The sequence below is a fragment of the Fistularia commersonii genome, chromosome 3 (genome assembly GCF_037954325.1).
Source record: "Fistularia commersonii isolate RoL2024-O1a breed Wild chromosome 3, RoL_Fcom_v1.0, whole genome shotgun sequence".
Classification (NCBI taxonomy): domain Eukaryota; kingdom Metazoa; phylum Chordata; class Actinopteri; order Syngnathiformes; family Fistulariidae; genus Fistularia; species Fistularia commersonii.
The window spans coordinates 17,403,424-17,430,235 of record NC_141286.1 but is presented as its reverse complement, the minus strand read 5'-3'; the positions used below and the strand labels follow the sequence as shown (position 1 = coordinate 17,430,235).

At 40.2% G+C, this 26,812-nt stretch overlaps 1 protein-coding gene across 1 annotated transcript; it reads left to right on the top strand.

Annotated features, from left to right (window-relative positions):
- Positions 1 to 378: 378 nt before the first annotated feature.
- map1aa (microtubule-associated protein 1Aa) lies at positions 379 to 26,532 on the top strand. Its single transcript, XM_086143915.1, has 6 exons — positions 379 to 534; positions 11,897 to 11,979; positions 12,726 to 12,866; positions 12,993 to 19,911; positions 20,055 to 20,281; positions 23,114 to 26,532. Exons 4-6 carry the CDS (start codon positions 13,155 to 13,157, stop codon positions 23,267 to 23,269), a joined length of 7,140 nt encoding a protein of 2,379 aa, XP_086000041.1. The 5' UTR covers positions 379 to 534; positions 11,897 to 11,979; positions 12,726 to 12,866; positions 12,993 to 13,154; the 3' UTR covers positions 23,270 to 26,532.
- The last annotated feature ends 280 nt before the right edge of the window (positions 26,533 to 26,812 follow it).

Genomic DNA, 26,812 nt, shown 5'->3' with positions numbered 1-26,812 from the left:
TGTTTGCTGCATAAAGTACAGGAAGGAGTTGGAACATTATCTACTTAACAGCTGGATATTTGACTTATATTTGGCCAGTGGAACACAATTATGATAACACAACAATAAAAAAAAAAGTAGTAAAGAGTAAGATGAGTATGAAAACATAGGAATAAAGATAATCATAAGATGATGGTGATTAAGATGATATATTTTATCAGCTATTTTTCACGTCTGCAGATGCAACATTGAAAAGCTTTGTGCAGAAAGATCATATTTTTCATATTACCCATTTTATCTTAAATTTGATTGGTTTTGTGGTGGATAATGTACCTAAGACCGAAACGTAATGGTACTCCGCTGAACGTGAACGCCGCGAAGTTTTTTTACACCGGATTCTCCGAGGGGCTCTTGAACGCAACACGAGCCATCAGCTGCAGAGCAGAAGGAGGCCAATCCTTCATCCTTCATCCTCCTCTATCTGCAGCAGCAGCGGCAGCAGCGGCAGCAGCCTCCCGTCCCTCCCACCGCTCCATCCGCCGCACCGGCCCCACGGTAAGACGCTTCGCCGTGCGTTCCCCCGTTCAGGCTGGGGGAAACCGGGTCTCGTTTTCTGCCCTTTTCTCGTCCAGTGCTAAAGGGAGCCTGGAACCGGGTGACTCCGGAGGACGAACGGACCGGCGGTGTGACGCGTAATAGCGCAGCGCAGACGGTCAAAAATAGAAAAAAAGACAGGAAAAATACGTTGAAATTTCCAATCATTTCATTTAAAAAAAAAAGGTGGAACCATCTGAGGACTGGCGTCAGAGCGCACGGACTGCAGATGTGAGAAAGACGATGCCGAATCGCTCGGAACCAGAATCCCAGGATCCAATTCTGGTCAGTTTATCAATCCATTGGTAAATCGCAATCGGGGCATATTTTCTTCTACTTTTGAGTCTACAAATTAGTGACTACCTGCAAGGCCAGAGGGTCACCAGTCCCTGTTCAACACATGACTGCAAGAAAATAATAATAATAATAATTCAATTATTTGCAGTAATTTCCAACCGTCACAGAGCATGGAGGATAATATCCTATTCCTTTATTTAAAAATAATCGGCATTTAAATCCAATATTTACATACAGATCTTTACAAGATTCCATTAATATCAGTATGAAGGGGATATTATGTGTGATTTATGCGCAGGTTGTTAAAACCCCCGAAGATCCCTTAAAACAACAGTGATGACATAATCTGTTGAGCTCTTTTATAGCAACATCTCAGCTTCATCGGTTTTCGTAGTATTGCAGGATTAAGGCCGTCAGAATATCACTGCAATATGAGCATAATATCTGCTGAAAAATGCCAATCAAAAAATACTAATGTCAAGGGTCAAATTCAGTTTTAGAATTGCTTCATTGGGATAAGCAATTGTGTTTGAAGTGCTGCAAATTGGAAGATCTGTAAGAAGCATGAAGGGGTAGTTACATTTACATCAGTATTATTACAACCCATTAAGTGTCAGAGAATTTGTATATAAATATTGATTATTATGTAATTCTAATTATACCGTGAGCTCTTGAGACTGAGAGTTGTGATACCTCATTTTGCAGTTTTACTGTCTTTGTCCTTTTACTTCTTGGAAATTCAGTCATTGTTTTCAAAATCATGCAACATGAGTAAATTAGCAAGAAATAATAATAACTTGATTAAAAGAAAAGCAATGTATGATTTTTAAAAACAGTGAGAAAACAGAGACAAACCTAAATGGACTTGATTTTTTTTTTTTTAATTTAGAAATAATTTCAATAAAGGTTGAATTTACTTTTCATCTTCACCTGGCTGCAGCCAGATTCAGTTAATTTATTTGCATTATGTAACGGATTCTCCATATTAGATATTACTTGATAGTTTGACAGAATTCCCAATAGTGATGTTTTTCCATATCACCCAGCACTAAACATGGTTCAGCATCGGCTCCTGTCTGCACAGAATGACTTGCAGGTTTGGTGTGAACGCAGTTTAGGCCTTCATCCTCATCGTGCAGCCTTTCCCTATCCAGCTCAGTGTAAACAGCCTGTTTCTCTGCATTTGCTGCCCTCGCTTCAGTTCAGTAAATTCAGGTGACCTAATTTATTGGTGGGAAAAAAAAAACACATCATCTGACCTGAAGGCAACAGCCGAGACTTGCTGACCGAATCGGAGCCTCCCGTTGTTGACCAGGTTGCCGCGGCCCAGCTGTTCATGCGAAAACTGGACGTGGATTAGACTTTACTCTCTACATAACCCCAAACTTATGCAACAGACTAGACAAAAATGTCTAAAAATAGACAGGCGCTCTGATGGCTGTGTTAATCCAGCGACAGAGTGGCGGACAAGATGTGTGTGTTTATTATGTTGACACCAGGGGAATATTGTATTTTATGCAACTTGCCTTTTTCTCAATATTGACTCACATATGGTTTTCTACTGGGATTCAAATGTAACTCAGTAAATATAGATTAAATCAATGTGTATCCAGAATACTGAAACATAATTTGATTCCCTTTGGATTTAATGCTTGGAAATTCTGAGGAAATGTATTGACTGTAGCAATAACTGTTATAATGCAAATTTTCAGGCTATTTCTCACTGATACTGAATTGATTTCTCATCAATTTAACGTAATATGTAGGTAATATTGTACATTGTTTCTAAACATTTTCAGGCATTTTGTTGAAGAGGTTTTGATTGTTTCAAAATGATTTTTACATTTTTTTAGTAATTTCTTTGCAACCTTCCCGTTCACATGGGTGTTGAACGTACAAGCTCACTGATCTTTGAAAAATTTTGTAGGATATGAAAAGGTGATTTCTTGCCACTTTAATTGTGGTATGTGAGGAAAACTACCAAGTGAATTTGCTGGGGGGAAAAAGCTAAAAATGAAAGGCTTAACCAAACAATAGACCATAAAAGCCGAAAGAAAGCACAAATACATGTCTGGATGTACAAAATAAAATGGGTGTCATCATTTTTTTATATAAAATTTATAAAAAATAAAATTCCCAAGATGGTATAGACAGACCATAATATATATATAGGTATATTATTATAATTGATAAACTGCCTAGCCCTTTCTGAAATATTGATGAGAGAACCAAAATTAATTCATGAGGGCAAATCGGAAAGATTCTTGTTTCGGTTTTCAAATGTTCTTTTCATTGCATGCAGGTTAGAATATATATATCTTTTTATATAAATCTGCAATCTGTTGTAAAATAAGATTGTTGTTTAGGTTAAACAATCACTTAGATGGAATGAGTCCGGAGAAGAGCAGAAACATTTGCTTTAAGACATGTGGTCAATTCATTTCTTCTTAATCAATAAATCTATTTGTCATTTAAACTCGACTGTTTGTTCGGATGAAACAGGCAATTATTTGACATCACCTGAGGCTCTGAGGATTAGTGATGAATGTTTTTCATTGTTGTTTAGCAATTAACCCAAGAAAGATTTATCGATCAAAGACAAAACAAAGTAATACTGTGGGACTAGAAATTGGGGAAGGAAGACAAACCAGACTGTCATTGAAAAATCCTTGTGACAGCCCCCATCTTCAATTCAAGGACTTGGATTTTTCACACTCAGTAACCGACCTTATTTGATGATGTCAATAATGCGCTGTGTAAACTCCCATGATGCCTTCGTGCGGGTGTGGCGGCGTGCTGAAGTCAGCACATTTCAGGATGTGATACCCGACTGTTTGCTTGGGACATTCACCTCACATATGAGAGTTTCCAAACAAGTGCAGGCTTCTTGTTCATAAATATGGGACATTTTGCTCTTCTTCTTATTGTTTCCATTCATTTCCTGGGATGTGATTCAATGCAGACTTTGTTATTCTTGTTGAGTAATATGTTTTTACAAGCTGCATTTGTATTGTTAAGATGTATCTAACAAATACATTTTTGCTGCTTGCCAAGAAACTCGGTTTCTTAGTTACCAGAGAAAATGTTCTTGTGACTGATCATGAAGTCTGCTCATTTTTAGTGGTAATCTTTGACATTTTGAGCTACAACATAATGAAGTGGGCGAATTGTTGGAGTGAAGGTGAGCAATGTCACGGTTTTGCTCCACTGCCTTTTAAAAGCCATGTAGGTTGGAGTGACCTTTAAAGGAAATGAAACACTGTGGAGAACTCCAAATCCAAAATCAGTGCTGATACTTGATGACATAATATTTTTTCAGCCTTTTTAATGTAGTTTTCAGAGTATTTTGAGGTGATTGTTTTTGATAAATAACTTATTTATATGTATAATCAATTATACATATAAACAAATTTATGATAATGTATCAAAAAATGTATAGTAGTAATATATAATAATAATATTAATAATAATAACGATGGTAATAATATAATATAATATAATATAATATAATATAATATAATATAATATAATATAATATGATATGATACAATATAATATAATGTAATATAATATAATATAATATAATATAATATAATATAATATAATACGATACGATACGATATAATATAATATAATATAATATAATATAATATAATATAATATAATATAATTATGATTATGATGCTAATTGTTATTATTGTTATTAGTATTGCCATTAAATGATATAGTAATATAATAATACTAATAATAATAATAATAATAATACTAATAATAATAATAATAACATAATCGTCATCATAATTACCATTATTATTACCAGTAATATATATATATATATATATATTATTATTATTATTGTTATTATTATTATCAATATTATTATTATTATTATTATTATTATTATATAACACAATATTTGCTGAAGTGGTCGCTTCGATATCACAGTAAAAAGATAGGTCAGGATGGAATTGTCCTATTTTCATTTTTTAATTCATTTTTATGTCCTCTCTTTCTGGAAGAATGTTGAATCATTACATGTCAATTCTTTGGGGTGCATTTTTTGATGACCATTATTGCAAATATCCTTTTGAAAAGTCGATATGCATATTTTTAATTTCATTTTTTGTTTAATCACTGAATTTATCACAGTACAGAGTTTCAGTAAACTGTTCTATGACAGGATAAACTCTAATCCTAAAATCCGAAAAGGCATAGCACCTCTAGCTCTAAGCGTTAGATGCTTCAAGGATCACCTGTAATGAAAAAAAAAAAACAGTGCCCTTGAATTCAAGGTGAAAATCATTGTTATTTATTGTCTAATAGAAACTATGATACTGACTTAGCTGCCATTAATGTTTTGGTATCTTGAAGTTAAATTGTTGAAAATTTGGTTTGTTTTAATTCACACTCCAGACACTGAAATCATCCAGAGTTTTATTTGAAATGCGATGTCTATCTGATGCCTTTCTCACCGTCAACTGATGTCTTTTCTCAGCTCGTGTCACAACACAGTGATGACTTGGTCTGTGACGCAACAACTGTGAAATACTAAATATTGAACAGTCTTTTCTGGATATTTTATACACTTAAATCAATAGTTTCATATTTCCCTCAATTATGTATGTCATTTAAAGGGATCTTCCTGGAACAGAGGATCTTAGAGACCACTGTTGCACTACAGGCCATTTTAACCCCGCTATTGTTTCCCTCCAGATTTACTGTTCCAGTGTTAACACTGCTGGCAGCAGGGTAAATCACATGTGCATATTGGTTAAAACACACTTCATAACACCTGGCCTATTGCTTAGATTCATAATTCACTACGGTGGTAAAACGCTTCACATCCACTTTATGTGCTCTGTTTGGTTCGTGTGTTGAGGACAGTCAATTGGAACCGGTTCATTCACCGTCTGAAGGTGAATTTTTGGTTTTAATTGAGATAAAGTGTGTCTCAGTTCTTTTCTGTACAGGGATATCTTTAGGGAAATCAATGTGTAGGAAAAGAGTTTTAAAAAAATAGAATTGATAATATTTAAATTTGCAGTAGTTCTAAAATCAAATATAAAACATTGGATATTTTACAAAACCTCTTTTTGAGGACGATTATTTTCAAATTAATAGTTTGTAAATTTTCCAAAGTCTATGGTTTGAAAGCTATCTGTTATCTGTCAGATAGCTTTACAGCTAGGTGACCTTTTACTCCTACCGGTCAGGAAACATTTTGCCACAGCTTATTATTTGGGTATTTTTAAATGAATGTTATGTCTTTGATGACATGATTATATCTAATAGTTTTGGATTGATGATTTTATAAATGAGAAAATACTAGAGACCATCAAAGAGAGAGGCATAAGTCTATTATTTTAAAGGGAGGTATCAGATAATAGCAATTTATATTTTCCCACCCAGCAAAACTAGCTCTGTAGTGTATAAAAAAATGTTTCCTCGTACAGTAAAACATTTATCATCCAGTCGGTCATATGATTTTTGTTTGGCCTGCATGGGAACCTTGTAGTGATAAACTCATTATTGGCTACATTTCTAGAATTGCACAAGTGTCAGACCTAGTTGACAGTGAACAAGCAGAGCATAGATAATGTCAATATTTCTAAAAAAAATAGTTGGAGAACAAAACATCTGTGATCCCCTGCTGGATGAATATGGACACATGTGGCCAGTGACTGGGAAAATCAGACGAGCTGCATTGTGTAATAGTCAGTAAGTTGTCTGTGTGATCAAACAATTTCTTCAATCATACAGCACTCGCGCTACAATGTGAGTCAGTGCTTCCGCTTCCTCTCTGTAAATGCTGACCCACCTTTGGCACTGAATCTCTCTGTTGGATTGGGAGGCAAGTCCTGCCATGTGGAGTCACAAGGAGTGACACATATGGGACATGGTCTACTTTTACCTTGAGTTTTACAAATAAACACTGGCCTCAGATGGCGTTTAAGCACGTGAAGTTGTGGCCTTTGTCGGGCGCAGAGTGGGTTAGGGAATGCATAGCTGCCAGCGAACCAGTTCCCGTCATGCAATAGATGTGAAACTGTGTAGGCTCTGCTTTCCATTTATTCTTTAATGCCGCTGACACCCCCTCACTATTAGATATCTCACATTTCCGAGAGTAAAGAGGCTTTTCCTCTGCGCCATATTTGCAAGTGAAGAAATGCAGCATGTTTTACTCATGAAAAGCATTCACTAAAATGTTGGCAATTACAATAGAATAGGAAAAACTTATTTTTGATAAATCAGCCATTTAACCCTCATATTATGTTAAGGGTCAATTTGACCCTTAACATAATATGAGGGTTAAGATCAGATAGAGAATGAACTGAATACCTTTCTGTAGATAATTAACTGAAAATTTAAATTCAGTTCGGTGTTGAGGGTGTAGAAAGTATCGGTCACAATGTACAAGAGAATGTATGAAATTTTTTGCTTGAAAATTATTAAGTCTTTTATTTTCTTCTTCTTTTACACTTAATTTTCTCTGTTGAAATGTATAAATCAGCTTACAGACCCATAATCTAACAGGAATCCCTCGACCACAGCTCATAACAGAAACATGTAATTGCACGAATTAGGTCTGGCAGAATAAATACAGCATCAAGAAAAAGAAAATGTGACTTTGATATTATGATAAGATGACACCAGAGTTTATGATGGGATATTCTAGTGCAGTCTGAATTTTAAGAAACTGCGCTGCACTAAATTCATCCAAATTAAAATGGAATACAGATGCATGTTCACATTTTTTGTGATTGTCTGACTCTCTCCTTTTTCTATTTCCAACACATAAAAACCTCACGGAACATTCACCGGGAACTGTTAACTACACAAATTATGGATCAAAATAAGACCCTAGATCTGAGTCTGGTGCTCACAGCTAGTCTTGTTCCATCCTCTTTCCTTCATGCGCACTTGCTCCTTTAGCAGGTTCTCACATCTCATTGTTGATGCAGGTACTTGAATTTCCATTTTTGCTGCCTAATTATCTATCCTGTTTTTAATAATATCACCATATCACATGCACACATGTACACACACATGTACACACACAGGCATGCACACACGCAGACACACTTTCTTCTCTTCCATCCTTTAATTGCACTCACCAGCAAATGATACAATGTGTGTGTGTTCTCGTGTGTGTCACTGTGCAGCTACTTCATCCCCCTAGAGTTGACAAGACAAAAACAAGTTCACCAGTCTGCTGGCATTTGTCCCACCCGAGATCTGCTTCCATTATTAGTCCATGGAATTCAGCCAGATGAAGGGCTCAGAGGCCCAGACTACATTTGCCCAACATTTGCTTTTACGATAACACTATGAATGATGTGTGGGCTCAGGAAGGGGTTTAAAGGAGATTGTTTCTGTACATACTAATAACTTCAAGCAGGAGTTAAGAAGTGGGGGACAGTTACTAGGCTATTTAGATATTAGGAGCATTAATTACAGAAGTAGGAGGATCCGTGTTTTTTTTTGTTTTATTACACAGTGTTGCAGATAGTGATTGAAGTAACATCTTGGCAGATGAAAAAACAGATTGTAGTCATTAGAACCAGTGTGAATCAATATCATTGCATTACAAACTACATAAATCAACCAACAACACTGTATTTTAGGCTTGTTGGAATGTATCTATTGCATTTTCATATATGTGTAGTTCACTTCTTTCCTGATTTCTTTAGTTGAATTCTTTCACAATCATAAAAAATGCCATAGAGCTATTTGGCAGCTAAACTTTTTTCAAATAAAAAAATGAACAAAAATAGCTGCAAAAAATCAGTAATTTGGAAATCTCAAGAAATTATGTGTAAAAAATATTTAAAAAAAATCACAAAGATGTTACCGATAAGTAAAAATTATCACAAAATTACTCTTTAAAATCTCAAAGATCGTGACTAAAAATATTAGTAACTTCAGAAATTTTCAAATACTATCTGTATAGACTTGCAGAAGGAAAGTATTAGATTTAGGAACAGAACATTCAAAATTAAAGTAATCACTGAAATTTAAATTGTGGAAATATCACACCTGAATATGTGAAATCTTTAGCAGTGATTTAAAATGCAGCATTAACAAAGGCACACTCATTGTCCTGGCACCAAACTACTATTTTTGTTGTGTCACATATTTGAAATGAGTATTTCATGCTTCAACAGATATTGTACCTTCACTGAAATGGTAAGACTGGCTTCTTATTATACCATTTCTGAGTTGCTTTGTGCTTCAGATGCTGTTATAGTCTTTTAACCAGTTTCCTTTGATTAAGTAATTTTGACTTAAAGGAGGTGGGCAAATGTGTTTTCCATGTAGGGCTACATTGTTTTGGACAAAAAAAAAATCACAGAAGTTGAAAAATAGTGAGATTCAGGGTGGTCTCCCAGGCTACATCATTGCTACACCATTGTAGTTAATCTGCCACAACACTGCAAAATAATCATAGCTGCTGATCCAGGACCTGCTGTAATTTGTCTGCTGGATTCAAATGTCTTGCACTAAATATTAATTTACTCAACACTCAGATCCAATCTTGGCTCAGGCTGCATTTTACTGGCAGTTTTTTTTTTTAAATCTTGGATTATTTGGCAGAAGAAGTTCTCATTTTGTCAAATCTTTATGTAGCTATCAGTTCTTAATTGATGTTGGCCAGTGCTGATGCTGGTTAGAAAAATAAACATCACTGGCAGGTTTAATCAGCTCAGGACTGTAACAAAACAATGCTAATTAAATGGTTTCTAGATTAAACAAAATTACTCTTGCTGCAAGCAAAATCTCACCTTCAGCAACAAGATGGTGTTTTCCTGACTTAGCTATGTGCTTTACATTTTTGCTTTTGAATCTCAAACTCATTTTAGCAATTCTACTTGAAAACAATTGAAATAATTTGGCTATGAAAAACAGACATTGACAAATTAGACAATACATTTTCAAAATAAGAATATGATTGTAAAAAAGAAGGGTCTGATGAATGTTCATGGAGTCTGAGTATGTATGTCAGATATCAGTCTGTCGGGCTGGCATTCTGTATAAGATACACTATATGTGTAGATACTTGAAACAAACGAACATCTTTGTTGATTGACATGTAATCTTCTCGCAAGCAATGACATTTTGAAACTAAGTGGCAATTATCCGGTCATTTTTATCCCTGTCAATCAAATTTTAACACAGGCACCACTGTCATTTCCAGCCTTCACTTTCTACTCATTACGAACAATCTGCAATGGATGGCAATATTGGCCTGGTTTTACTTCCCAGCACACATGAACCTGTTCTTACCAAAATGCAGATAATGCAAACACACTTTTACTTTGGCTATTCATCAACAGTCTTCTGGGATGGAAACAAAACCAACAACCCTCAGTTCCACTTCGCCTGTTTGATTAGTAGCTGAACAAATTCAGATGGTTAGTGCCCCTCTAGAGAATCTTGAGGATAAAAAAGCAGCCTCTGTAAAACTGTGTTGGCATCCAACCAATGACACAAAATCTTCACATTTGTATGGCTGTTTTATGAATGTGCCCGACATGTAACCTTCCAGATGTAATTTATGTCATTTTCTCTTTGCTGTTGTAATGTAAACATCAACCCTTGTGTCCCCTACTGATGTGAAGGTGAGTTAATCAGCTGTTGACCAAGGTGTAAGGTAGAGTTGTCAGCATCTTTCATGCTAAATATAGCTCTACCACTGCATGTTTCTGATGCTGCTTCTGCCTTGGCACTTGCCTTCACCTCCTGTATTATGGGATGCTGCGTGCATACGCTCATGCAGCATAAGCCCCCCGCCTCCTCCTCCTCCTTGGCTTCTCACAGAAATGCTGCAATGCGTCTCCCTCAGCCAAGACTGGGTCAGTGTAACTTGGCTAGCAGCAACAGCCACAAAGGTGTCCCCATAGCAACCGCATATAAGCTTTTGGTGAAGGTATGTTCTTCGTTATTGTTTGGTGTAAAAAAAAGTGTGTGGTTGTAGGCATAAGTTAACAAAGGGGAGATATTAAATGAGCAAGAGGGGTCTTGGTCTGCACACTCATGCGGACAGGAATGACATGGCTGTAATGGTCACTCACTCAGGTTTAATGTTGCATGCAGGATGTCAATATTACCGATGTATTTCTTCACTACTGTCTAACTGTACTGTAATGCCACAGGTTTAGTTTTTTTTCCTTATTGGAAACTGTTGCATACTTTTACTGTCTATATTCATACATGGATGATTTAGCTTGAATATACTGCAGTTCTTGTCAAGATCGCTCTTGTTTTCAAAATCCTTATTTCCATGAGTAAATTGTTTTTTTGTTTTTATTTTTGGCACATTTGAAGGTCAGCAATTTATTGCCAAAATATATGCGAGAAATAAGAAAGTAATTACAAGGAGACAATTAAGGGAATATTGGAAAAGTAAGGAGAAGACCCTGCATGCTGCTTCTTAAAAATATTTATATTGGAAGGGTTTCTGGTCTCTCCTTAAGAGATGAGATGAGAACAACTTTATTAATCCCGAAGGAAATTGTTGTGCCACAGTTTCACGTAAAAAACATAACAGTAATAGATAATAGTAGAAAGGAGGAGGAATAAGAAATATAATGAAATATGAATTGTCTTAACTTAAACCACTGGAAATGTTGATTATTAGTCAAATTGAGAATTAAAAAAGTAATACTGTTAGATACTTGGCCAGAATGTTTCAGATCTGATCAGGACAAATTTGATATTTTTCTTTAACAGACAATAAACTTTTAGGCTATTAATTTATTGAGTCACACCAACATAAACACTGACTAAGTAAGACAGTGACAGGTAAATTCTTTTCATCACTGTTATTGATATCATTTTGCAGTCGAAAACATCTCTAGGTTTTTGATTGTTTTACCACCAGCAACATGGAGTTACTGGAGATGACGATTGGTCTGCTATTCTGTACTGTTTCGAATGAATTATATTTTATTATTTCAAGATCAAAACTCAGTAATATCTCTACATATGGGAGTATTAAATTTTGCAATGTCTGTGTTTTTTTTAGGCCAGCGTGTTCTTGAGTATCAGAGTGATGTGCTTGAGACGGTGGTGTTGGTGAATCCGTCTGAAGACACCATTTCTTCAGAGGTGAGTCCCAGTAAGACCCACTGCAGGGATAAAAACGTCCTCCAGTGAGAGATGTTTGATCTGGTTTCAGCTTGGATTGACTTTTGAGGAACCTGCTGATAATTATGGAGATCCAGTTGGAAGTTTTGAGGTCTTTACTGCTCAAATAAACAGGACACAACCCTGAACTAAACTTGCACACCATGACAATTAAAAATCTTTGTTTACACCGTTAAAAAAGTCTATTCCCTCAATGTGGAAATGAGTCCACCAGCAGTTTGATTCTTCCAAATGTTAGCAAAAGATGTGTGCATGACAAAGTTGTGGATTCATATCCGTTACACTAACATTTCATTCGGAAAAAAACCTTATCAAATGTGCTAAAATATCGCTGCTTATTTGAGAGAGGCACTATAGCCTTTGCAGTGCTTTGTCTATAGTAAACTTCTGTTGATAAAGCGGTTTCTCTGAAGAAAAACAATGATCACTACACTGCTTTTACACATGAACTTTGTCCAAAATAGTCTTTGGCAACAAGAAAAAAACATTTTTCAGTATTGATATGAATCACAGTGTCTGCTCCAAAAACAAACTGAAAGTGTCAAGAGCACAATTCAGGGTAACTAAATTTTCCTTCTGCTTAAATGCATGAAAAGGGTTCTAAATGCTAGCAGCTCTAATGCCAAATCCTCAGTACAGTATAACTGTATGCTAGCCTTTAACATTTTGTATCAGGATGTTTCAGTAATAGTTTGTACTTTATCTAGATCCATTCTCTGATCACTAACCCTGCTGGGAATAAGTTGCTGATACTGAGTGGCCAGAGCTCTGAACAAGGAGGTGACATCCTACTACAAGGCGGAGCCTTCACCTGGCAACATTTCTCAAATATCATATCAAACCCGAAAGTAAGTAGAATGTAATAATTTGTCTGCCAGCATAATTGTTTCTGTTATTTGTGTGTGTAGCTATATCAGAATGTTAACAGAAACACAAAATGTTCCAAGAACTTTCATTGTTTCCCTGTGTCTCAGGTGATAGAAGTCCTGTCCAGGGCCTCCCCAAAGCAGCCAACCAGGCTCACTGTTTCCTGTCAAGGAGAGGGGGGGTGGAGCTCCCTGGGCCAAAGAGAGGAGCAGCAGCAGCTCCAAAATCTTTTGGAATATCACTTAAACCCTGAACCACATCTCCCTGACATGGATGGAGTCACAGAGTTCACAGAGTACATCTCTGAAACAGTGGACGTGCCCTCGCCCTTTGACCTTTTGGAACCGCCGACTTCTGGAGGGTTTCTGAAGCTGTCCAAACCCTGCTGTTACATATTCCCCGGAGGAAGGGGTGATTCAGCGCTGTTTGCTGTAAATGGATTTAACATCCTGGTCGATGGCGGGTCAGAGCGAAAGTCCTGTTTCTGGAAGCTGGTACGCCACCTCGACAGAATTGACTCTGTCCTGCTCACTCACATTGGAGCAGACAATCTTCCAGGGATCAACGGGTTGTTTCAGAGAAAGATTGCGGAGCAAGAGGAGGAGAGTAACCAGGGAAATGGCTCCAGTAGCAACGGGGACTGGACGAAGAACTTAATCTCCCCTGAGCTTGGAATTGTATTTTTCAATGTCCCAGAAAAGCTGCGTATGCCGGAGTCCACTCTGAAAGTGAAGCGAAGCATTGAAGAGGCATCACTTACACTGCAGTACCTCGACAAGCTTGGCATCACACCAGAGCCTCTTCACAGGGTAGTAAGTAACACCATTGAGCCCATCACACTGTTCCATAAACTGGGTGTGGGAAAATTAGAAATGTATGTGTTAAACCCCGTTAAAGAGAGCAAGGAGATGCAATTTCTTATGCAGAAATGGGCTGGAAATAGCAAAGCCAAAACAGGAATCATGATGCCGAATGGAAAAGAAGGAGAAATATCCGTGCCCTATCTGACATCTGTTACTGCTCTCATTGTTTGGATTCCTCATCGTCCCACTGAAAAAATAGTGAGGGTTCTCTTCCCCGGAAATGCCCCACAAAATAAAATCTTTGAAGGCCTTGAGAAACTTAAACACCTGGACTTCCTACGATATCCAGTGGCCACCCAAAAGGACATCGCATCAGGCGCGCCCCCTCCCATCATCAAGCAGACTAAAATAAGATCGAGAACTGACAGTAAAGAGAGTCTGAAATCGTCTCCCAAACCAAGCTCTAAAACGGCAAAGAAAGAGGGCGGCGGTCACGAGGAGGAGTCCAAAAGTGACACCACAAAGGAGAATAAGGTCGAAAAGAAAGAGGAGAAAAAAATAAAAAGTGAAAATCTAAAAGCAACCAAACAGCAGAAAAACAGTGAGGTGGCCCCAGTAGCTGGCAAATTGGAGAAAAAGAAAATATCCAAGGACAAAGTAGTCAAGCAGGACAAAGTGTCAAAAATGGATGAAAAGAAAGACAAAGAGAAGAAAGAAATTAAGAAAGAAAAAGTGAAGAAAGATGAGAACATAAGAAAAGAGGAGAAAAAAGAAAAAAACATAATCAAGGATGATAAGAAGAAGGACCCGAGTAAACCAGAACTAAGAAAGATAACTAAACCAGATCTGAAGCCACTCACTCCTGAAGTGAGAAAAACACTACATAAGGTGAAGTCTCAGACCAAGCCAAAGACAGATAAAAACAAAGCGGTCAAAGAGGATACAAATGAGAAAAAGCCGTCCCCGAAGAACATCCGTGATGAGGTTGCAGCGGCGGCACTCGCAGACAGGTCCATTGCATCCTCACCTGAGGACCTCACGGAAGACTTCGAAGCTCTGAAGAGAGAGGAACTTTTCCAAAGTAAGCCAGAAACTATCCAGAATGATGTGATGTCCGGACATCAAGATATGAAGGGTTCGGCCCTCGATTCCCCTGGAGAGAGAGTGTCATCCCTCGCCGCTGAGACAAAACCAGCCTCACCCAAATCCTTCATCACGCAAAAAGAAGATGAGAAAGACAAGGGTGCAGAACAGGTTAAAGCAGCTGATACAAAAGAAAAAATATATAATGAGAACAAAACTGACGTTTTTGACAAGTATTCTGTAAAGGATGACATAAGAGACAGATCAAAAAAGAGTGAGAGCTCAGAGGAGGAGGGTGACGTAATAGAGAAAGCTGAACTGGAAGGAACAGAAGATGATGAGGTTCTGAAGTACAAAACAGAGGAAATGAAAAAGGAAAAAATGGGAAAAGAATGGGAAACCAAATCAACTGGGCAGAAACCTTCCATAGTCACAGGTCTGGCTGGACAAGCAGTAGCAGCATCTGCATCTGAGCAGTTCTCGTTCATTCAGGATGAAACCATTCCAGGTTACTCCGAGACAGAGCAGACCATCTCTGACGAGGAGATCCACGAGGAAACAGATCGCATCCCGCAGTTGCGATATGATGTGGGTTCCCATGAAGTCTCGGTCCCCGATGTCCCCGGCACCTTTGACTCCATGCACGGCATAAAAGAAATGAAAAGCTCCGCCAGGCCTGACGCTATGGACGTCAAACCAAGAAGCATTATGGGAAGTCATGATCATGAACTAGCACCTTACCCTGCAATTATTGCTGCTCCACTAGCAGAAGAGGAGCACATCTCCTCAGCCACATCAATCACAGAATATGACAAACTGTCTTCATTTGCCACGTCTGTCACCGAAGACCAGTCTATAGCCTCTGTGACGGCTCCTCAGACAGAGGACGCTGTAAAGAACGCTCTCCTGCTTGACACCATCAATAGCACACCGCGAGCTGAGAATACCCTCGGGAAGGACTACCTCCATTCAGCGGGAACAATTTCACCCACGTCCTCTCTCGAGGATGACAAATGCTTCAAATCTCCTTCCTCTGATGAGTTCCAGCCACACATCCCTGAGATGGAAAGCGATGCAAAAATCAAAGCAGTGCAGGAGGAAGAAGAAGATGAGGAAGATGAGGATGAGGACCAGACTCCAAATGTTGACATTCCTCTGGGTAAACTCCAGGAGGGCTATGAACAGGCAGCCTCCATGATGCTCCAGGAGAGGGAAAAATCCCCCTCTGGCGCTATCGCTCCTTCTCTCTTTTCAGGTGCGAAGCCTTCATCCACCCACACCATCAGTGGAAGCAAGGCTGCGTTTAGCACAGAGGGATTTAAGCCTGGCGCTGATATGAAGCCTATTTCACCCCCACAGTCTTTCTCCCCTGGTTTAGACTCTCAGTCAAGGCAGGAGAGTGAAGAAAGATGTGTGAGTCCAGATGACAGCACAATGAAACTGGCTTCTCCCACACAGTCGATGCCCACGAGCAGTGGCTACTCTCCGACTGAAGACAAACCTTTTAGGGCAGAAGACAGAGATGAGGCAGTGACCGGTCTGAAAGCTGACACCCATAAAACCGAAAAATCTGTTACTATCTCTGATAATACCTCCTTTATTGGTTTGTCCGGTGATAAGACGACATTTGAAGCCTCTGAAGAATCTGAAGAAGACAACGAGGATGAAGATGATTATTTTGTTAAAAAGGACATGAAGCCGACCGTTAAGGCCAAACTCATGGAGGCAAAAGAGGGATGTTTCCTGGACGATGACTTCACCTTTGAAGCAAAGAAAGACGCAGAGGTTAAAAGTTCAGGCAAGGCACAGATATCTCCTAGCAGTGATGAAAAACCAAAGCCTCAAATCACGTACTCGGAGGAAGAGGATGATGAAGGTGAAAAAGAGGAATTCCCAAGTGGCTTGGGGACCATGTCCATATCAGGAGGACAAATCAAAACAGATGTAAAACGTGACAGCGATGAGAAAATGGATAAGCCTTTTACAGAACCTGAAAAAAGTGTTCACTTTGGTCTCTGCAATTTTCCAGAGAAGGAGAGCAAAGAAAAAGCTGTGTATATAAGACAAGATACTCCCTATGTGCACGGCAAAACATTCTCGTACAGTGACATTTATGACAGCAAAACAAGCTCGGTGGATTCAGATACCTATCGCCAGGAATCCTTAGATAAAACGGAGAAGGACACTACAAAGGGTGAGGTGGATACCTTCACATCCATGGTAACAGCCAAGGACAAGATATCTGAAAAAGATAAATTGACTATATCGCCTGGAAAAGAGTCCTGTAGCCCATCATGGCAGGACTCCAACAGCAAATCTACAGTTCCTTCGGCTATGAAAGATGTCAAAGAAACAGAGGCATTTGAATCCAGCGCAGATCGGCCTTTCCCTTTTGTGGCAGACAGATCTGAGCCCTCATCTACTTCCTTGTCCTCAGGAAAAGACTCTTTCTCTCTTAGAGGTCAAGTTGAGAGTGCAAAGCCTTCAATATATTCCTCAATAACGAAATTTGACATTAACACACCTGCTCCCACCGGCTACACTGAGAAATGTTTGGAGATCGATATGAGAAAACTAACTGCAAAGGATGAGGAAGATTATGATGATGATGAAGTCCTTGATGACGACGATGAAGATGAGGAAGATGAAGAGGAAGTCGACGATGAATGTACTATAGATTCTGATGCGGAGAAAGGGGCAAAAGAAAAGTCTGAGAAGGAAGTAAAAAGTCCAATTAGTGAAATGTTTGGACCCAACAGGCCTGAATTCATAGTGTCGCTGGCTGGATATGGCTATAACAGTCAGGGGAAACCCAATATGACAGAGAGCATTTCTTGCTCTGACACAAACACAGAAGATGACTCCAAGACTGATTTATCATCCCTCGGTGAAAAGCCAAAGGATTTGAAAGCTGCAGGATTCTCTGGCTACTCCTCTGATTTCGACTACCTGTATGGAGGTGGACAAAAAGACTTATCATTGTCAAGTCACATCACAGACAAAAACAAGGAAGATTTTGCCTCAAAATCAGCAGACAACAGCTTTTATGAGCGCGACCGAGATGATTCTCATTTCGATAAACAAAAGACCCCAGATCTTTTGAGCAAGAAATCATTTGACACAAGCTTTCAGTACACGACAACCACTGCCGCCCCTGGCTACTCCTCTTCATCTGCCTATAGCTACTCCTCCTCGACCTCAGGCTCCCTGTCCACCAGCCGTCAGTTTGGAGAGGAGCTGGAGACACCCGCCTCAGCTGAGCCCCTCTTTGAGTATTCTTCCTTTAAAGAGGAGCACTCACCGGTCTTGGGCCCTTCCTTCTGCACTCCAGCCAGTACCAAAGATGATTATCTTGAAGTCTCTGAGAAACAAATCACAGCTACAACTACAGCTGAGTCTACCTCTAGTTTAGCCCACTTCTCACCCCTCAGTCCCTTTGAGGAGGTCCAGTCATTCCCTTCACTTTCATCCACTGCTCTTGCTGAGGACAGGAAGGAGCATGCAGCTTCATCGGGTATTATGGAAAAACAGCCTCAGTCGGACTACTTCTGTAAGCCTGGGTGGTCTGAACCATCAAAGCTGGACACAGCTAGAGGATTTGGAGCCTCGCTAGGTCAATCTGACAAACTGTCCATGAATAAAGAGGCAGCCAGTGCTGCTCTGTTTGGAGTAACCTCTTCCCCACGCCCAGATGCTGAGGGTAAGCATTACTTTGAGGAGACTGACAGTAGTGAGGAAGAGGATGAGGAAGCTTACATGCGTGAGATGACTCGGATGTCTCCTTCCAGTGGCCTGGCAGGGAGCCTCCCATTTTCTGACAAACCATGTGCTCCACCATCCAATGAAAAAATCTGTGGCACACTCCCTGATGTTCTTGGCCCTTACATGTCCCCATCACTTCAGCCAAGCAAGACAGAAACAACCAACGGCCCCACAGAGATCAGCACAAGCTCTGCACTCCCATCTGGAGCGCTTGGAATCAGTGGAGCTTCAGGCCCAGCCAAGTTGGAGCCCAGAGAGGGAGCTGGAGGCTACAGAGGTTCTTATGAGTGGGAGATACCAACTCCTCAAATAGGGATGGTGCCTGGAGATTCCCCACCCCATTATCGTCACGATGATGAGTTTGAGGAGGAATGCGAGATGGAGCCAGAACACCCCGCCCGCCCACTTTCTCTTTCCTCAGCCGATCAGCCATTCCACTCACCCTTCTATGCTGAGGAGTGTAGCCAACAAGGGCAGGATGATGATGATGATGACAGTGATCAGGACCTAACCACCGATGGGCCCAAGGGAGCCACTTCCTCCTACGCAAGTCACACCTCTCCTGGATACTCATCATCTGAGTTCAGGCAGCACAAAGCTGACCTTTCGCCTTCCTTTATCAACCCTTGCATGCGGCAGCTCTGCAGTGACAAGGATGATTATGACCAAGGACACAGAAGTGATCAGTCACAGGAAGAAGATGAGCATAACATGTCAGTCAAGAGAAGATCTCACAAACAGCCCCACCATCACCAGTCTCACAGCAAGGACAGCAGCTCTCTCCACACCGCTGGTGGCATGTCAACGGGGATGGGTCTGGCTACAGAGGACACCCCTCCCACCTCAGTAAGTGAGTCTATAGGCTCTCAATCGGACTCTGATGTACTTCCAGGCACTGAGGAATACCCCTCAGTCACTGGTGAAGGCAACATGGACTCAGATGAAGATGCTGACTACATGCCAGTTGATAAGTTATCTTCTGCTGGAGTGGGCAGCCATCATTCTGAATCCAAGAGGAGTCATGACCCAGCTCCCATACCAAGAATGGACCCATATCCCCATCCCCCTCACCCTGATGTTTGCATGGTGGATCCTGACACTATTGAGAACAGCTCTCTCAAGAAAGAGACAAAAACAAAGGGCTTGAAGAAAGCCTCAGGAAAAACCAAATCAGCATCACCAGCTAGGCGCAAGAAGTCTCCCATGCCCATCAAACAGACATCATCTCCTCGCAGTGCCTCGCTAAAGAAGAAAGAGACAGACAAGAGTTCACACATGTCTCGTCTGTCAGATGGGCAAGGGTCCAAAGAGGATGACCTTTCCAGATCGAGCTATAATCCCAACAAGGGGCTGACCAATGGTGTCAAGAGCAGTTTGGGTGAGCATGCTGTCATACATCATTCAAATAGTAAATATATAAATCAATCCCTGCAGTACAACATGTTTATATGTGATGAGTGTTTAGAGTATAACTATCCTGTATAATGGGTTACTCAACTTCTTCACATTTCCCCCCCAAAGGTTCTCAGAAGTCAGGCTCTGCAACGCCTCCTGGCTTTCCCATTTATGTGGACTTGGCTTACATTCCCAACCACTGTAGTGCCAAGAATGTGGACCAAGAGTTTTTCAAACGCATTCGCTCTGCATATTACGTAGTGAGTGGAAACGACACTGCGAGTGGTGAACCAGGCCGAGCAGTCCTTGATGCTCTGTTGGATGGCAAATGTCAGTGGGGATCAAATCTTCAGGTGAATGTTTTAGCTCTTTTTAGTTTTCAATTCAAATTCTATAATGATCCAGCTTCACTGTGTCAGCTAACCCATACCGGTCTGTTTAAACGTGGTCGGTGTGAACATGTCTGGTCTTACAAAATTCATTTAAGATTTCCCGGCGGTGTGATGAACATCTGCTATTGGCTCCATCTACAATCTGGGAATTCCAACCACCTTGAAATATTTGTGAAAGAAGGCATGGAAACTAGTCAATACTCTAAGAAACATCTTAATTTTTGTATATTGGTCTTTCTATCTATTACGAGGTAATTTTTTTGTGATTTGCTCTTTATTCATGGAGCTTAGGGAAATCAGAATGAAGGAGATGGTGGCCATAAAACCTTGTAGTGAAAGTAAACCATCACTTTTAAGTTTGATGTTGATGCCAAAATTTGGAAATTTGAAAATAATACAATGTCAATAGAATACTTTAAGTAAAGGTATACTTGTACTGTCAGCAAGTAATCCATCCATCCATCCATCCATCCATCCATCCATCCATCCATCCATCCATCCATCCATCCATCCATCTTCTGCCGCTTATCTGAAGTTAGGTCGTTAGCGCAGCAGCCGGAGCAGGGAGGCTCAGACTTCCCCTTCCCGCTCCCCAGCCACGGTCTAGGTCTTCTGGGGGGGTTCCCAAGGCGTTCCCAGGCCAGCCTAGACACATAGTCTTTCCAAAATGTCCTTGGTCTTCCCCGTGGCCTCCTCCCAGATGGATATGCCCAGAATATCTTCCCCGGGAGGCATCCCGGAGGCATCCGGACCAGATGCCAAACCACCTCATCTGACTCTTCACTATGTGGAGGAGCAGCAGCTCAACTCTGAGCTCCTCCCAGATGGCTCAACTTCTCACCCTATCTCTAAGGGAGAGTCCAGCCAAGCTGCGAAAAAAAACTTATTTCGTCCACTTTTATCTGCGATCTCGTTCTTTCGGTCACTACCCACAGCTCGTAACCATAGATGAGGGTAGGAGCGTAGATCAACTGTTAAATTGAGAGCTTCGCCTTCTGGCTGGGATTGGGCAAACTCCCATGCCCTCTCGAGAACCCTGCCGAGTGTATAGAGCTGGTCCACTGTTCTGCAGCCAGGACAAAAACCACACTGCTCCTCCCCGATCTGAGCTTTAACTACCCCATTGACCCTCCTCTCCAGCACTTATAAATAGACCTGACCAGGGAGGCTGTGGAGTGCGATTCCCTTGTAGTTGGAGCACACCCTCCAATCCCCCTTTTTAAAAAGGCGGATCACCACCCCAGTCAGGCAGTCCAGCAGTACTGACCCTGATATACATGCACTGCTGCATAGGTCTGTCAACCAGGGCAGCCCTACAACATCCAGAGCCTTGGGGAACCCAGGATGGACTTCCCCAGAGCCTTTTTAACTGCCTCAGCAGCTTCAGCCCCAGAAATCGTAGGGTCCCCAGTAGGAACGCTCTCTAGCAGCCCCTCTAGGGACCACAAGGAGGGTGTGTAAACTGAACTGAACTGAACTGCTGTTGGGTGCATAGCCGCAAACAATAGTCAGAAGCTGTCCGCCTACCTGAAGGCGGAGGGAGGCTACCCTCTCGTCCACTGGGTTGAAACTCAAGGCTGAGTCAGAGGGCAATCAATATGCCCACACCTGCCCAGCACCTTTCACCATGGGCAACTCCAGAGTAAGAAAGAGTCCTGCCCCTCTTAAGAGGCCTGGTTCCAGACCCCACGCTGTGCATCGAGGTGAGTCTGACTATATCTAGTCAGAATCTCTTGGCCTTGTGCACTAGCTTTGGTTCCTTCCCCGCCAGGGAGGTGACATTCCACGTCCCAGCTTCTGCAGCCAGGTGTTGGACCCCAAAGGTCCCCATCTCAGGCCACTGCCCAGCTCACACTGCACCCAACAATCTTGGCCCCTCTCATGGGTTGGTGAGCCCAGGGGACGAGGGAGCCATGTCATCTCATTGGGCTGTGCCAAACCCCATGGGTGCAGGCCCGGCCACCAGGCTCCAGGGGGTAATCCCGGTGACCTGTGTCTGGGAAGGGGAAAACTGGGTCCACTTATGTTGTTCTTGATGAAGCTCTTCTGAGACGTGTTTTGTCTGGGCCCTATTTCCCTTTGGTGACCCTTCAAGGGACATAAAGCCCCTGAAAACATAGCTCCTTGGATCACTGGGACATGCAAATCCCTCTTATCATGATGAGGTGGCAGCTTAAGGGGTAAAATAACTCATTTATGTAAAGTAGACCACGTGACTTCACTTACATTTCAGCAGCTTATACTTATTGCGATGCAAAACTGTTTTTGATGCAACAACCAGTTGCAGAGGGAAATGCTGTGCTTGCTGTCATAGGTACTTAATTTGAAAAGCAGTAAAATGCCAAGTTACATGTAACTAAATTTAATGATGGGATAAAATCTTAGTTGTAGAAATTTGATACGGAAGATGTTGATTTTTGGGAAACAGTTATTTAAAGTAAACACAACACTTTTTATTACAGTTAGGACTTGGGGTTTTCTGACTCCTGTGTCTGGATACATAGTTGATTCAGCTAGAAGACCTGTCTTGGGCTGAAAAGCTGAGCCTAAAATAATTTCTCAGAGGATAGTAGTAGGCGTACATGAGTATTCCTACTCAATTAGGAACATATAATATAAAAGGCTGCGTTTGTCTGTTTGAGATATTTAAAGATGCATAAATGCCAATTCAACATTAAATTGACTGTTTCATAATGGTTGGTATCTTGAAATTAGGCTCTCCTCCTATCATTCAGTTCCATCCTGCTTTACATGTGGGACATCTCCTGATTGTCTTTTTTTTTTTTATCTCAGGTGACGCTGATTCCAACCCATGACACTGAAGTAACTCGTGACTGGTACCAGCAGACACATGAGAAACAGCAGGAGCTCAACATCATGGTCCTGGCCTCCAGCAGCACTGTTGTCATGCAGGATGAGTCTTTCCCTGCCTGCAAGATTGAGTTTTAGGACCACATCGTCTGTGTTGGCCCTCATCCTGGCCTCCGAAGTGTATATCAGTTTTTATTCTCTATAGCCTGATATACAAGTCTGTCTCAGCTTTGGGCTCTACTGTCTTCATTTAACACCGAGACGAAACAGATCTGGATAACGGTCTACTTTTTCTAGATTTGTATTCCTTCATAAGCTTATTGTGGCTATTATTATTTGTAAAACAATTGCAGCTATGTCCACCTATGAAATATCGGTTCTGTGAAAGGGACTTTTTTCCCCCAAAAACCCTGTTAGACAATGGCTTCTCTGTTTATTGGCCTTGACAATAAGCCACTGTACTGAAAAGTGACAACAGGCAGTTCTTTTAGATGATGTCACCAACAAAACAATTTAAAATTTCATGTTTGGTTACTTGTTTTTTGATTGATCTGAATTAGAGCACAGATTTGTGCGCCTTACAGAAGGAAATGCATTGTTAGTTAAATTGTTTCTCTTTTCTGATCCCAAACACTTAGCCTTTTACAGCTGATTCAAACACAGTGGTGGTAGGAACTTGCGAATAGTAATCTGTTTTAGTTTCCTCTACTACAATACCAATTCCGATGTTTGCACATTGTGCCTCCTATTGACATAGTACGATAGAAAGTGTTCAAGTAGAGACCAGCAATCCTTTCAATGTCTTTTCAGTATATTTGCCGTAGCATAGTAAAGACCATATTCTAAAATCTGTATTGTGGTAAATTCTATTTCTACGGTGAAAAAAAAAAACCCTTGTTACAGTTAGAAGTTCTCAGTGGCTGTTATTTCCTACTGTAAATTAAGTTCTCTTTACTTGTTAATGTAGTCTTTGGCGTATTTTTCCAGTGTGTATCCAGTTAACATATCGTTTCAGAGGATCTTGAGGAGAACTGCAGGCAGAGGCAATGAAGTGGCTGAAGAAATCATCATCCCATCTTTGGATTCTATCTGTTGGTATTTTTACACCCTCAATAGCACTCTGAGTTAGAAACTAATGACAGGAGATGAAACCTTGTGTCAGCAGCTTCACTGAAATATGATCTTTATTAAAAAGCTGTATTGATGAATGAAGAATGTACAATTATAGGAACATGTGGTCACAAGGAGAGATTGTGCTTGTGGTTTGATTGGCAGGAGTGGTTTGACTGTCACCCACATGTGCCTTTTTGTCCTACTTTGCTGGAAGGGAAATGAAATGTATCCATCGTGGAGACTGCAATTTGTGGTGTGTTCGCTGGATTTGGCGAGCTGGTCTTTTGTGTTGTTATAAGTTCTGTCCCTTGGGGTATAGCGCACAAAAAGCAAAGGTCCAAGATGTGCATTTCTGCACTTTTAAAAAGCACCAAATCAGTGTTTAAATCAGGTTTCCTGGAACTGCCACTTGAAGCACAAATAGCAGCTGGTAGACAAACCTATAAGGGGCACACCAACTTTTTGCGAAAGTCATCCGTTTGCAATGATTTTGGGAGTCAGACCTTTATGGATGCATTGTGGCGCATCACCAGTTGATATACGGTTGCATGAAAATTATTTTTTGTAATATCACATAAATATTACAGTGCATATGCAAGTCACAAGATGTACATAAGAGAGTTTAAGAGTTGCTGGATTGCGCATTTAATGTCATTTTAAACCAGATGGCCTTCGGAAGCATAAGCTACCATTCATTTTATAAAGCTAACCATCAGGAGGAGGTTCTCTGGCTAGGGGTCATTGTTAAAAGGTTAGGTTTCCCAAAGTTGGTGTTCCTTCAGGCGGTTTGTGCTTTCAAATTAAGCTACATTAAACATACGTTTATTATTTGAACTGAAAATTTGTGCCATTTTTCTCAGTGTTTTAAATGAGCACAGGGATTAAGTTTGTCCTGAATATACAAAATAGTTTACAGCTGCACACGCATTTTTAAATAATCATTGTTGTATTGGTTATTAACTCTTATGAATTACTTCAGTAAGTGAAACAACCTTCAATTTAGTACGTGTAAGTGTTTTTTTTTTTTTTATATTAAGGATTGTATATTTTCACAAGTTTGAATAACAAAAGAAAACATCTCTTAGACAAACTCCAGGACCAACAAGTATCACCAGGGTTGCTATTATCTGATCCACTAGAGAAAGTAAAATAATTTCTTCCTGTATGTTAGTTTATTTGCTGAAATCTAGAGATGCATGTTTAATAGATGCCTGTACATAAAGGCGGTGGCTCTTTAAAAATAAAAACTAAAATAAAAAAATTGAGGGCTGCAGGCATTAGAGTCAAAACCTAAATGGCTCCAGTTGATTTGAATGTCAAGATGCAGATTACCTTTATGTTCTCCGTGGAGGACTCTGATCTCCTGGTTGCCTTGGTTACTGTGCACCATACAGTACATGTGACTCATCGGGCTTAATGTCCTGACTCCAGACTGCAGCATATCTCAACTCTGTACAGGGCAGTTGGAACTAAATACAGTTTGCATACTTAAATATTTAATTCCTTGGATGACATAAAATGTTTTTCAACATTTTTTTGTCTGCTGACAGTATGATGCATTTAGCCCAGTCCTGCTGAGGAGTGATACTAGCATTTCTCGTTAATCCACTGTGCTGCCCATAGAGGGTCTTTTAACAAATTAACTACAATGTCATCTGCTTTCCTATGAAACACTGCAACACTGTAAAAGCTGACATATTTCACATGTGAGCAGAACACTAACTCTAGACTGCCAGACACAAGTTCAATCTTGACAATAAAGTTTTATCTACCAATGGTTTCGTAATACTCTCTAAGTGAACACACACTCACATATAACTGCTACATTTCTGTATCGTGCAAACATATATAGCTATTGTAGATCTATATCTGTAGTGTTCAGACACATCTGCAACTACCGTAAAACAAATTATCATCTGACTGTTGGTTTCCAGTGAGCCCTGCTTGTATGTGCATGTGGACCTCCTGAGTTCTCTTGTATTGTAATTGCTAAGGAAAAAAAAGAAATTACCATAGAAGCGCTATTTTAAAAGATGTATATTTAAAAAGCTCGGCCGTCCGGTAATGAGGAGGCAGATGTAACCTGGCTGTTGTTGTGCTGTAAAGAAAGCCTTGTGGTCGTTTTTCCTCCTTTTCTGCTTCCTTATTCTACTCTCATCTCGTTTTAAGTGCAATATTCTCTTGATCTCTCTTTAAATGCTTAAAAAGGTAAAAATAGAAAACAGATTTATTGTGAAAATGGGGAAAGTGTCAAGACCAATAAAACATGATTTAATGAAGAAAGATAACCCTTTTCTTTAGTCTTTTCTTTCTTGGATTATTAATAACGTGTATCAAATTTTCCTTGAAATGAATGAAATGGGTCAAAGAATGTGGATGTCAGATTGAAACCTACAGCTTTTATACAGTATTTTTACAGTTATTGTGAAATACAAATAGAACATTACTTAAGAAAGATGCCTCAAATTTGTATTGCAGTACAGAACTTGAGTAAATGTTCTTTGCTGTGCCCCACTTATTAAAAAGGGGTACGAGTCTGCTGATCCTCGGGTAGCACTGTACTTATAC